Source organism: Oncorhynchus kisutch, linkage group LG14 (assembly GCF_002021735.2).
Source record: "Oncorhynchus kisutch isolate 150728-3 linkage group LG14, Okis_V2, whole genome shotgun sequence".
Classification (NCBI taxonomy): domain Eukaryota; kingdom Metazoa; phylum Chordata; class Actinopteri; order Salmoniformes; family Salmonidae; genus Oncorhynchus; species Oncorhynchus kisutch.
In genome coordinates, this window is record NC_034187.2 from 56224675 (window position 1) to 56238666 (window position 13992).

The following is a 13992-nucleotide window of genomic DNA, read 5'->3' on the forward strand; positions in this document are numbered from 1 at the left end:
CAGCATCACCCCAGAACGGATATGAATTTGTAGGTTTCAGTATCAATACGTCATGAAAACACAGCACATGTTGCAGGGACAAATGAGAACAGACAGACGGACAGAAGATTGAGGCACGCAGACAAGCAAACTAATTGAAAACTGTATTTGATCTGAAACAGAAGAAAATGGTCAATAACAGTCATAATGTAATTATACCAAGTCTATGAGACACATGGTCTTAAAACAGAAACATACAGTAAGAGACCACCGCCTCACTGAGAGGTCCTTACAGCCTATAGAAAGACCCTGCATTATATCCAGACTTGTGAATGAGAAGCCATCTTGATCTTTGTCAGGTTCATGTAGTTGCAGTTTCCCCATCACTGAAATTCACTACATTGTGTTGAAAGGTCATTCTTTTGTATATATCAGATGAATTGGAATAAAGGGGAAAAACACATACAGTATCAGTGTCGTTGTGACAATTGACAATAAAGTACTGTATTTCTAATTTAAGACAAGCCAGTTTAGATAACCTGCAAGTGTATTGTGGTAGGCCTAAATACAGGAAGGTCTTGCAACAACTTGATGCTGCAAGTTTAGTTCTGACAATGGCCTTGACTCAAATCAATAACATGGGAGGAGGATCACTTTGATGTGAAAGAGGTGGAACAATGCATCAATATGAGAATGGCATAATAGAGCTACATGTATCTCAGGTTAAGGTCAGAGCTTTATTTGGCGTACTGGATGTGACCCATTGAAGGAGGTGCATCATGTTGGATCTAGCTCCATGTGATATTAAATTGTTTTATATCATCACACTGAAAACACAGCAACAAAATAATACAGCATAGAAATGCAATCAAAGTACTGTGCACACACACACACACACACACACACACACACACACACACACACACACACACACACACAGACACAGAGACAAACATGAGCAGCGCGCACACACACACACAGAGGAAGGTGGTGTCAAACAGTGTTGAGGTAAATACCACACCCTTTCATGTAAGAGCCTCAGTATGCAGCCATCTTGTGTCTATCTATCCTCAATCATAAGATGGCCGACACATGGATGTTTTTTCATATCCATACTGCCGAGTGGGACGTAGGCCTATTACATTGACACATTTTCATTTAAGAAGGGTTTTTGTTTCCCTAAGACTATAGGCTACTGAAAGAACTAGAACAGAGCCAGTGGATACTAGCTGACAACTCTTTGACCATAACTACAGTAACGAGCCTACAAGTCCAACCAAGTCATCTTTGGACACTCATTTTCTCTCCCCAAATGAAAATGTGTTCCTGAATTCTTGCCCACTCCCACAGTGTGTTCCAGTACTTTTGACGGGAAAACAAAATCAATAACCAAATCAAACCCTGATAAGAATCATAAAAGCGACAAACCATCAGTCCAATAGGCCTACAGTGAAGGATGAACAATATCACAGTGTCATCTATAGGTAGATTAACTCTTCTCACCACTGTTTGAGAGGAATCACCTGATGAGTCATGACATTTGGGTGTCTTTGTCGCTCCGTGGTAAAGTTTCCCCTAGGTACAGATCTAGGATCAGCTTCCCCTACCCTTAAACATTAGTGGGGAAAATGCAAAAAAAAAAGAAAAAAAGTTGCCTCATCACAAATCTTGGATCAGATTACCCTACTCACAATCCTAACATAATGGGTGGTAAAATAAATATCTGACCCTGTCATAGACTTTGTTATTGTCATTGTCAACAGAAAACAGGCATTTGGCACATACCCCAGGAAGTAAGAAGGACAAAGCAGAGGCCATAGCCTGTTTATCAGATAGTCTCAGGTTATAGAATCCATCTTGACACATTGTTTTACGAAATGCAGAGAAACAATCAGGAAATTCTGTGACATTCCAACTCAGGAAGAATGAAAAACATTATATTTTCTATTGAAAAGACAACTGATTTCATCTGATGATTGGATATGCAAAACATATTAAGCAATTTTCAAATGGGATTAGAAGTTGAATAGGATCTATTAGTCTTTAGGGTTATAAAATTTGATATGAAGTTATGTTTGTTGTTTCACACATAAAGAAAACGCCATTTGGAGTAATGACTTGTTCAAAACCCATTTTTATCTAGATAAACTTTATCTAAGTTAAGTTCCTCGGCGTACACATCACGGACAAACTGAAATGGTCCACCCACACAGACAGTCTTGTGGGGTATGCATGGTGTCCGAGCTGTGTGCCAGTAGTTTAGACTGACAGCTCGGTGCATTCAACATGTCAGTACCTCTCATAAATAAAAGCTGTGATGAAGTCAATCTCTCCTCCACTTGTAGAATATGTGACTTGCATAAGATTTGGTAGATCATTGCTTTATGTGTAGAGCATCCATAATGTACAAAGCACAAACACTTGCAAAAAAAGTTGTTGTTTAACTTGACCTATCACCAACTTATTCTACAGAACCTACTCACCCAAAAAGAAAGAAAAATACCACCACTTCAAGTGAAATATGTACAAATGGAACACGTAGACAGGCCATGTCTAGCTTATAGTTATACAATTAAACAAGTTAGTGTGAGCAAAGCTTTAACATCACACAATTACTGTATCTTATACTACATTTACCTGTACGGCCGAGTGTTCCATTGGTTCTAATATACATCTGACACAGTTGTAATATTACATTCCATAATTCCACAAAATTACAGCACAACTTTTCAAAAGCCAAACCATCAATTAAATGAAAGTAAAACTTAAGGAAATTACCAAAGACTATTTCTGACTACAGATGTTTTATATATGGATTCTGTGTTCAGTGTGTGTGTGAGACTGATGTGTGTTACAGTCTTGGGAAGTTTCTGTTTGTTATTTCTGTTGCTGTCCTCTTCAGCTCCTAAAAATACATGAGAAGAGAGGTTACACACAGAAACACATTCCAAACAGTAGCAGTATGTTCCAGTGTGGTAGTGGTTGGATCTCTAGTTTGGTCATTAATATGAGGACACCTTAAGTGACTTACTCTGATGTTACAGAAGTTTTTCAAATCGTCAGGGGACCTTTCCCCAGAGTTCTCAGAGTCAGTGTCAGAAGCTAAAACAGAAATAAAAACACCAATGTTAGAAAGAGACTGAATGAAAGATAATGAGTTCAGGTCAATTACCAAGTTCCTAATGCATGGTTCACAGTAAGTAAAACTACCCATATTAACTAAGTAGCTACATCAATTAACATTAAGTTCGAACCCACAAGGAAAAGAGACAACCACATTCTAAAATGGATACAGTCAAACAAAACCAAAAAGTCTGATATTTTCAGAATAGTGAACAACATGAAGGTCCCCACTTACTTCTGGCTGGAACAAAGCCTGAAACAGAGATAAACGTTGTGTTATTATGGACTCTGATTTGTTGGAATATTACAAGAGAACATGTTTGACATTATTCTGAATCCTGTATTTCTACTGCAGACATCACACAACATGAGTGACAAAGTGACTCTTTATTTACATTTACATTTACATTTACATTTACATTTACATTTACATTTACACTGTTTATTTACATTAAACAGGTCAATTCAAACATACTTCTACCATCACTAACTAGAATCTACAATACTATTACTTGTAAACCAGTAGTATGACTACTACCTCTAAAGTAAATCACAGCTGATAATGTCTAAGATGACAGTGTATCCTACATATGATAATAGAAAGAGGTCTTTCACTCCTCACACCTTTCTTGCTCTTCATCTTCCAAATGACAACCCCAACAACAACAACAACAACAACAACGACCAGGAGGAGAGCTACCACCCCTCCAATGATGGGGATAATGTTTGGGGCTGGGTCACCTGTAATCAGAACAGAGCATTCAGACTACAGCGCTAGATAGTACATTTTGATCTAAAATGAACTCTAAGCAACATCAATAAAAATTCAGGAGGTCAATGAGAACATGTGGTCAGAAAGGTAGAGTGCCTGAGCAGGTGAGTAAACTTAAATTAGGAATATTTGGTAGGAGGGTTATGTATATTGTATATACAAATCTTTCTCCCTGTTACCCCAGTTGGTCTGGATCTCAAACTCAGTCAGAACCTTGATGAAGTCCTTCTTGATACCAGTGACCTGAACCACACACTGATACTTGTTGTTCTTCCACTCCTCAGGCATCACTTTTAGGTGGGTGCTTCTTTGGAAGGTTCCATCATCGTTCGGGAGAGTCTCTCCATTCTCCACATCTTCATGCTGTTCTTGCCCATCTTTCTGCCAGGACACCATGACTCCACTGGGGTAGAAACCTGTAGCGTGGCAGGTCACTGGAGAGGAGGGGGTCTTCTGGAGCAGAGACACTGAGGGAGGGACTGGAGAGAGAATAAAATAGAGAGGGGGAAGAAGAGACATACAGGCATAGTGATGAGAAACAATTACAGGGAGCGGAACAGCAATAGATACAAATAAATAAAAATACCTTGAATATGACGTGCAGTACGGAAATGTAAATAAAAATACACAATATCATATCACATTTCGGGCTGTAAATTCATATAATCTCCTGTGTCTCTGTACCTGTCCTCTGCAGAGTAGTCATTCCATAGTCCAGGTACTTCTTCAGCCACTCAATGCAATCCTGGGTGAGGTAGCTTTTCTTGCTCTCAATGCTAGACAGGTCCATTTCCCACTTCATTTTGGAGTGGAGAGCCTGCGGGACTGAGGCAATCCATGTCGCCGTCTTCACGTCAAATGCCAGGAGGTCTTGTCCATCACATCCAATGTGGTGAAACCCTTCTGTGAATCCTGTCTCATCATCCCATGTACAGCCATACATGTCCTGGCTAATGTGTATGCCTGAGAGAGAGAGATTACATTAGAAACACTGACATGCAAACATGAACTTTCTTTACACAGCACTCACATTGAACACACACACACACACACACAACCATACGACTTCTGCATGGAGTAATTTAAATGGTAGCAAAACGTAGTCACACAGTACGATCACAGACTGGGGTCTCTGAAGCTCACCTCCTGTTTGATTGAAACGCTTCTGTGCTATCTGAATGTTGGTTTTGAAAACGCTCTCTGCACTTCTCAGGTTCTCTGTGGTGCTATCCCAATACTGCTGGTTAAAAAACGGCTCCATCCAGCTCTGCTTGGGGACCTTCCTCTTCGTGATGCTGTCATAGTGGCTAATGACCTGATCATTCACCATCCCCATGTCCACAAACTCAGGGAAGGCTGGGATTTCTGAGGAGGTTGTGTAGAAGTAGCGCAGGGAATGTCTCACTGTAACAGAGAAGGTGCTTTAAGGTACTGTACATGGAACGTTAATGAGTGTGCATATGCATGTTCTCGGCTAGGCTAAGTGAACGTCTATGCCTCGCATACTCCCTTAAAAAGACCTTTGCTTGAAAAGGAAATGGGGGAAAAAAGTGGCAATACTATACACTTGCTCAAAATGGTCTGAATTAATTAATGATAACTCAAGAAATCTGTTGATTTTAATATTTTGCTGATGAGATCTTAAATAAAGCAATTTTACAACTAAGATGTTTGGAGCAGTATTTCTCAAGTGAAAAAATGTGCATGAAAACAAGTCTCATTGTTTTCATTCAAACACTTTATTGAAGAATCCCTACTGTTGACCAATCATAGACAAAAGGCCGTAGCCCTCACCTACAGAACATTGGCTTGCCTCAAAAAAAAATTGTGAACATGAAGACCCGAAAAATCACTTGCCGAAGCAAAAAACATCAAGATGTCATCATAATATATGCATAAACTTTAGGATGGGAAGCATGCAGACCGCCTTTAAGAGAAGCAATAACAATGTCAGCGCTAGCCAACCTTCATTGATATTATGGCACCACTTTAACAAACACTACTAACCCTTCCTCAATCAATCAATAAAATAATACTGTATTTTTGGAGTACCATCATACGCCGAAGACGTGGATGTTGAATATGGCAGCCCCCCGTACCTCTGGTTTAAATGAGGAAGACACATTTCTGTTGTAAAACTGACTAGGTATCCCCCTTTCCCTTAAGTATGACATGCAAACATATTGAGATAAAAAAAAATATATATATATATATATACACACACACACACGTTATCCTAATGTAGGTGTCGGATTTTATTCATTTATTTGATCAAAACTATACAGAACCTATAAAGGGCACTCAACATGTACAGCACTGACACAAATGACAGGTGGAAAGAAATTGATAATAGAAGTTTGTGGGAGCTGTACTGTTAGATTTCAGTGCAGCCTTTGATATAATTGTCGATAACCTTTAAAAAAAAAATGTAAACAAACTTGTTATGGCTTTTCAACCTCTGCCATATCGTGGATTGAGTCATCGAACTGAACACATATTTTTTTAAATTTGTATATAAGCTTCTCTAATGTTAAACATGTAACGTTAGGTGTACCGCAGGGCAGTGCCCTTGGCACTTTTCATATTTTGTTTACCAATGGACCTGACACTGGCATTAAAACAAAGCCTGTGTGTCGATGTATGCTGAGGATTCAACCCTATACGCGTCAGCAACGACAGCTAGTGAAGTCACTGCAACCCTAAACAAAGAGTTTGTCAGTTTTAGAATGGGTGGCCAGTAGTCCTGAATATCTCTAAAACTAAGAGAATTGCATTTGGTACTAATCATTGCCTAAGTTCTAGACCTCAGCTGAATCTGGTAATGAATGGTGTGGCTGTTTAGCAAGTTGAGAAGACTAAATTACTCTGCGTTACCTTAGAATGTAAGCGGTCATGGTCAAAACATATATACACACACTGAACAAAAATATAAACCCAACATGTACAGTGATGGTCCCATGTTTCATGAGCTGAAATAAAAAGGTACCAGAAATGTTCCATATGCACAAGTGAGCATTTCTCCTTTGCCCAGATAATCCATCCACCTGACAGGTGTGGCATATCAAGAAGCTGAATAAACAGCATGAGCATTACAAATGACACCTTGTGCTGTGGACAATAAAAGGCATCTAAAATGTCCAGTTGTCACACAACACAATGCCAAAGAGGTCTCAAGTTGAGGGAGCTTGCAATTGGCATGATGACTACAGGAATGTCTACCAGAGAATTTAATGTTAATTTCTCTACCACAACGTCATTAGAGAATTTGGTAGTACGTCTAACCGGCCTCACAACCGCAGTCCACGTGTAACCACACCAGCCCAGGACCTCCACATGCTTCTTCACCTACGGGATCGCCCGAGACCAGCCACCCAGGCAGCTGATGAAACTGTGGGATTGCATAACTTAAGAATTTCTGCACAAACTGTCAGAAACCGTCTCAGGGAAGCTCATCTGCGTGCTCGTCGTCCTCATCAGGGTCTTGACCTAACTGCAGTTCAGTGTTGTAACCAACTTCAGCGGGCAAATGCTCACCTTCGATGGCCACTGGCACGCTGGAGAACTGTGCTCTTCACAGATAAATCTCGACTTCAACTGTACCGGGCAGAGTGGGCGAACGGTTTGATTATGTCAACGTTGGGAACAGTGCCCCATGGTGGGTTATGGCATCGGCAGGAATAAATCGACTGCAATTTGAATACACAGCGATACCGTGAGGCACACTGTCGTGTCATTCATCCGCCGACCATCACAATAATGCACAGCATCATGCCGCAAGGATCTGCACACAATTCCTGGAAGCTGAAATGTCCCAGTTCTTCCATTGTCTGCATACTCACCAGACATGTAACACATGTTCCAGTTCCCGCCAATATCCAGCAACTTTACACAGCCATTGAGGAGTGGGACAAGATTCCACAGGCCACAATGAACAGCCTGTCGTGCTGCATGAGGCAAATGGTGGTCACACCAGATACTGATTGGTTTTCCGATCCACGCTGCCATCTGTATTCCCAGTTATGTGAAATCAATAGATTGTGGCCTAATGAATTTTTTAATTGACTGATTTCCTTATATGAACTGTAACTCAGTAAAATCTTTTAAATTGTTGCAGTTATATTTTGGTTCAGTGTAAAATCAATGACTGTAAACATGGGGAGAGGTCCGTCTGTAATAAAGAGACACTACACAAAGCAAGTCCTGCAGGCATTAGTTTAATCTTATCTTGATTATTGTCCAGTCATATGGTCAAATGCTGAAAATGACCTAGTTAAACTGCAGCTGGCCCAGAACAGAGCGACATATTTTGCTCTTCATTGTAATCAGAGGGCTAATATATCAATACCATGCATGCCAGTCTCGCTTGGCTAAGAGTTGAGGAAAGACTACGCATCACTTCTTGTTTATATAAGGAGCAATGTGTTGAAAATTCCAAATTGTTTGCATAGTTAATTAACACAGCACTGACACACCCCACCAGGGGTATTTTCACAGTCCCCAGGTCCAGAACCAATTCAAGGAAACATACAGTATTATACAGAGCTAAGATTGCATGGAACTCCAATCTCATTAAGGCATGTGAATACCAAACCTGGTTAAAAAAAAAAAAAAAAATAGCAACTTCCCCCATGTGACCTACTTTTTCTGTGCATGTACTGACATGTTATTGTAACTGATGTGTGTAACACATACATTTAAAACAACATGCAGTCTGGGTGTAAATTGTAAAGTATTTTGTTTGTCATGTCTTTTTCGTTATGTGTCGGGTCCCCAGTAAGACTAGCTGTCGCCATTGGCGTCGGCTAGTGGGAATCCTAATTAAATCTAAAACATCAACAACAACAAAAACACATTTTACAACTTTTGAAGGCCCTCGGAATCAATTACAGTGGGGTCTCAAATGACTGTTGCTTGTTCGAATAGTAGAATACACAAGGTGCAATTTCGAAATTTGGTTGTGCATCAACAGTTCTCTTGTTATAGCAGTCCCTGATAGTCACTCAATTAGCCCATTGATTCGTGACCACAGCAAAGTTGCCCATCCCAGGCCATAAGGTTAGGGAACAGTTGGTATCTAATTCAGTAATGTAGCCAATTTAAACTGTATTACAATTTAAATTGCCTACATTACTGATTTGTTCCACCAAACTTCAGCACCGCTAAGGACACAACCAGTGAAAATGTGTTTCTGTCCTGGCAAGGCCAATTTATACGGCTCTTCTGTTTACCCTATTAATTGTAGGAACCCAATAGGAAATCAGAAAGATACTTCGTCACCAAATACCAGGAGGACAAACGTATTCAAGGTTATGGTCGAAATTGAAAGTAAAGTCATGTCACTGTTGATGTTGATGTTCAAAAACGGTTGGCAAAGGGGAAAAGGACTATAGGGTGACAGATGGATGACTGAAAATGGACTTAAATTAGGTTCAAAGCAAAGCCATGTTCAAATTGTACCCTACTCTGTTTCTGCTTACTTTTTGAGATAGCATAGCATATGCCTCGTTCAAAACAACAGTGAAACCGTGATAACAGTGATATTCAGGTCTGAAAGTCAGAGTTCTAGATAGATGCTCGAGTTTCCGACTTGGAATTCAGAGTTGGATGACCGTTCAAAACGATTTTTCCCAGTAGGAACAAGTTTTCCCCCGAGTTCCCTGTTGTCTTGAACACTCGAAAGTGGCGATATCCGAGTTTCCAGTTTTGCACGCACAAAAACACCGCTGCTGTTTCCATACACACCATGTGACCACCCTGAGAGAAATAACCAACTTCGCCATGGTGTTCGTTGGACAAAGCCTATGGGGAAAATGAATGACGTTTTTGTAAGGATAAATGCTGGAAATAAATTATGTGGTAAATACAGGCATTACGAGATATTACGTTCTGTTCTATGAGATTATATTTATTAACTAACATAGCCTAACTTTGTGAATTTTTAATAATGTATGTAATACAAAAAAGCACACAACTGCTTCATAATTCATGAAGGTCATGTTAACTGTGTAACGAGTGCGCTGAGAGTCGGGAAGCAAGTTCAGGGAGTGAAAATTGTCATTAATAAATGAACAAAACACGAAACACGAACAGCGCACCGAAATTAAACAGGTACAGAAACAATGACTACTGGGGAAGAAACCAAAGGTAGTGACAAGCTCAGCAAAAAAATAAACGTCCTCTCACTGTCAACTGCGTTTATTTTCAGCAAACTTAACATGTGTAAATATTTGTATGAACAAAACAAGATTCAACAACTGAGACATAAACTGAACAAGTTCCACAGACATGTGACTAACAGAAATTGAATCATTTGTCCCTGAACAAAGAGGGGGGGTCAAAATAAAAAATAACAGTCACTATCTGGTGTGGCCACAAGCTGAATTAAGTACTGCAGTGCATTTCCTCCTCATGGACTGCACCAGATTTGCCAGTTCTTGCTGTGAGATGCTACCCCAGACATTCCTGGGGGGAATGGCCCTAGCCCTCACCCTCTGATCCAACAGGTCCCAGACATGCTCAATGCGATTGAGATCCGGGCTTCCTGTCTTGCAGGAAATTACGCACAGAACGAGCAGTATGGCTGGTGGCATTGTCATGCTGGAGGGTCATGTCAGGTTTAGCCTGCAGGAAGGGTACCACATGAGGGAGGAGGATATGTTCCCTGTAACGCACAGTGTTGAGATTGCCTACAATGACAACAAGCTGAGTCCGATGATGCTATGACACATCGCCTCAGACCATGACGGACCCTCCACCTTCAAATCGATCCCGTTCCAGAGGACAGGCCTCGGTGTAACACTCATTCGTTCGACGATAAACGCGAATCCGACCATCACCCCATGTGAGACAAAACCGCAACTCGTCAGTGAAGAGCACTTTTTTCCAGTCCTGTCTGGTCCAGCGACAGTGAGTTTGTGCCCATATGCGACGTTGTTGCCGGTGATATCTGGTGAGGACCAGCCTTACAACGGGCCTACAAGCCATCAGTCCAGCCTCTCTCACACAAAATGGCGCTGGAAGAAATGGCAGCAGTTTTATGGGCGCCCAACCAATTGTGCTATTATGTGTTTTTTTCCCTGAGCTAAAGGGTAGAGCTGCTGCTTTCAAGGTGCGGGACTCTAACCCGGAAGTTTACAAGAAATACTGCTATGCCCTGCGACGAACCATCAAACAGGCAAAGCGTCAATACAGGGCTAAGATTGAATCATACTCGTAATCATACTCATACCGACACTCGTCTTATGTGGCAGGGCTTGCAAACTATTACAGACTACAAAGGGAAGCACAGCCGCGAGCTGCCCAGTGACACAAGCCTACCAGACGAGCTAAATCACTTCTATGCTCGCTTCGAGGCAAGCAACACTGAGGCATGCATGAAAGCATCAGCTGTTCCAGGCGACTGTGTGATCACACTCTCCGTAGCCGACGTGAGTAAGACCTTTAAACAGGTCAACATACACAAGGCTGCGGGGCCAGACGTATTACCGGGACGTGTGTTCCGGGCATGTGCTGACCAACTGGCAGGTGTCTTCACTGACATTTTCAACATGTTCCTGATTAAATCTATAATACCAACATGTTTCAAGCAGACCACCATAGTCCCTGTGCCCAAGAACACAAAGGCAACCTGCGTAAATGACTACAGACCTATAGCACTCACGTCTGTAGCCATGAAGTGCTTTGAAAGGTTGGTAATGGCTCACATCAATACCATTATCCCATAAACCCTAGACCCACTCCAATTTGCATACCGACCAAACAGATCCACAGTTGATGCAATCTCTACTGCACTCCACACTGCCCTTTCCCACCTGGACAAAAGGAACACTTACGTGAGAATGCTATTCATTGACTACAGCTCAGCATTCAATGCCATAGTACCCTCAAAGCAAATCACTAAGCTAAGGATCCTGGGACTAAACACCTCCCTCTGCAACTGGATCCTGGACTTCCTGACGGGCCGCCCTCTGGTGGTGAGGGTAGGTAGCAACACATCTGCCACATTGATCCTCAACACTGGAGCTCCCCAGGGGAGGGTGCTCAGTCCCCTCCTGTACTCCCTGTTCACCCACGACTGCATGGCCAGGTGTAACAGTATAACTTTAGACCGTCCCCTCGCCCATACCCGGGCGCGAACCAGGGACCCTCTGCACACATCAACAACAGTCACCCACGAAGCATCGTTACCCATCGCTCCACAAAAGCCGCGAGACAGCCTATAGGGAGGAAGTCAGAGACCTGGCCGCGTGGTGCCAGAATAACAACCTATCCCTCAACGTAACCAAGACTAAGGAGATTATTGTGGACTACAGGAAAAGGAGGACAGAGCACGCCCCCATTCTCATCGACGGGACTGTAGTGGAGCAGGTTGAGAGCTTCAAGTTCCTTGGTGTCCACATCAACAACAAACTAGAATGGTCCAAACACACCAAGACAGTCGTGAAGAGGGCACGACAAAGCCTATTCCCCCTCAGGAAACTAAAAATATTTGGCATGGGTCCTGAGATCGTCAAAAGGTTCTACAGCTGCAACATCGAGAGAATCCTGACTGGTTGCATCACAGCCTGGTACGGCAACTGCTCGGCCTCTGACCGCAAGGCACTACAGAAGGGTAGTGCGTATGGCTCAGTACATCACTGGGGCTAAACTGCCTGCCATCCAGGACCTTACATCAGGCGGTGTCAGAGGAAGGCCCTAAAAATTGTCAAAGACCCCAGTCATAGACTGTTCTCTCTACTAACGCATGGCAAGCGGTACTGGAGTGCCAAGTCTAGGACAAAAAGGCTTCTCAACAGTTTTTACCCCCAAGCCATAAGACTCCTGAACAGGTAATCAAATGGTTACCCGGACTATTTGCATTGTGTGCCCCCCCAACCCCTCTTTTACGCTGCTGCTACTCTCAGTTTATCATATATGCATAGTCACTTTAACTATACATTCATGTACATACTACCTCAATTGGGCCGACCAACCAGTGCTCCCGCACATTGGCTAACCGGGCTCTCTGCATTGTGTCCCGCCACCCGCCAACCCCTCTTTTACAATACTGCTACTCTGTTCATCATATATGCATAGTCACTTTAACCATATCTACATGTACATACTACCTCAATCAGCCTGACTAACCGGTGTCTGTATGTAGCCTCGCTACTTTTATAGCCTCGCTACTGTATATAGCCTGTCTTTTTATTGTTTTATTTCTTTACGTACCATTTGTTCACCTAATACCTTTTTTGCACTATTGGTTAGAGCCTGTAAGTAAGCATTTCACTGACAGCACACGTGACAAATAAACTTTGATTTGATTTAATTGCGGACAGTCTGAGCACTGATGGAGGGATTGTGTGTTTCTGGTGTAACTCGGGCAGTTGTTGTTGCCATCCTGTACTTGTCCCGCAGGTGTGATGTTCGGATGTACCGATCCTGTGCAGGTTTTGTTATACGTGGTCTGCCACTGCGAGGACGATCAGTTGTCCGTCCTGTCTCCCTGTAGCGCTGTCTTAATTTATTGACCTGGCCACATCTGCAGTCCTCATGCCTCCTTGCAGCATACCTAAGGCACGCTCACACAGATGAGTAGGGACCCTGTTCATCTTTCTTTTTGTGTTTTTCAGAATCAGTAGAAAGGCCTCTTCATCTGTAAGCTGTTATTGTCTTAACGACTGTTCCAACGGTGCATGTTCATTAATTGTTTATGGTTCATTGAACAAGCATGGGGAAACAGTGTTAAAACCCTTTACAAGGAAGATCTGTGAAGTTATTTGGATTTTTACAAATTACCTTGGAAAGACAGGGTCCTGAAAAGGGGCCATTTTTTTTGTTGTTGCTGAGTTTATATAGGGCAGGTAATCAAGGAGGTGATGGAGTCCAAGTGAGTGTGACCTAGAGGCTGGAGAGGGAGCACACGTGCCAAACTGACTGCTATTTTCTCATAGAACAAAACATGTAAGATCTCCTAAACCTGTGTTAATCTCAGACCTTATTTTCTGCGTTTATTCCAAATCCCTATCATTTTTTCGCACAGGAGAGATTTCCGAGTTCCCAATAGTTTTGAACGCAGCATCTATAAAGAGACCTGGCAGTGTGGTGCCACGACAACAACTTCTCCCTCATTGTGA

The 13992-nt window shown here is 42.2% G+C and overlaps 1 protein-coding gene across 1 annotated transcript; it reads right to left on the reverse strand.

Moving 5' to 3' along the window:
* Positions 1–2830: 2830 nt before the first annotated feature.
* Positions 2831–6768, reverse strand: LOC109903598 (class I histocompatibility antigen, F10 alpha chain-like). Its single transcript, XM_031789227.1, has 8 exons — positions 6749–6768; positions 5018–5295; positions 4559–4837; positions 4054–4353; positions 3727–3843; positions 3338–3355; positions 3011–3081; positions 2831–2884 (listed from the first exon to the last, which is right to left on the reverse strand). Exons 1-8 carry the CDS (start codon positions 6766–6768, stop codon positions 2831–2833), a joined length of 1137 nt encoding a protein of 378 aa, XP_031645087.1.
* Between the last annotated feature and the right edge of the window lie 7224 nt (positions 6769–13992).

Bases quoted from the DNA above. Each gene is read 5' to 3' on its own strand.
- LOC109903598 (XM_031789227.1), bottom strand. From the start codon at position 6,768: ATGACCGCTTACATTCTAAG. The intron at 4,838-5,017 runs GTGAGCTTCAGA...TCTCTCTCTCAG, and splicing joins GCGTTTCAATCAAACAGGAG to GCATACACATTAGCCAGGAC. The intron at 4,354-4,558 runs GTACAGAGACAC...TTCTCTCTCCAG, and splicing joins GACTACTCTGCAGAGGACAG to TCCCTCCCTCAGTGTCTCTG.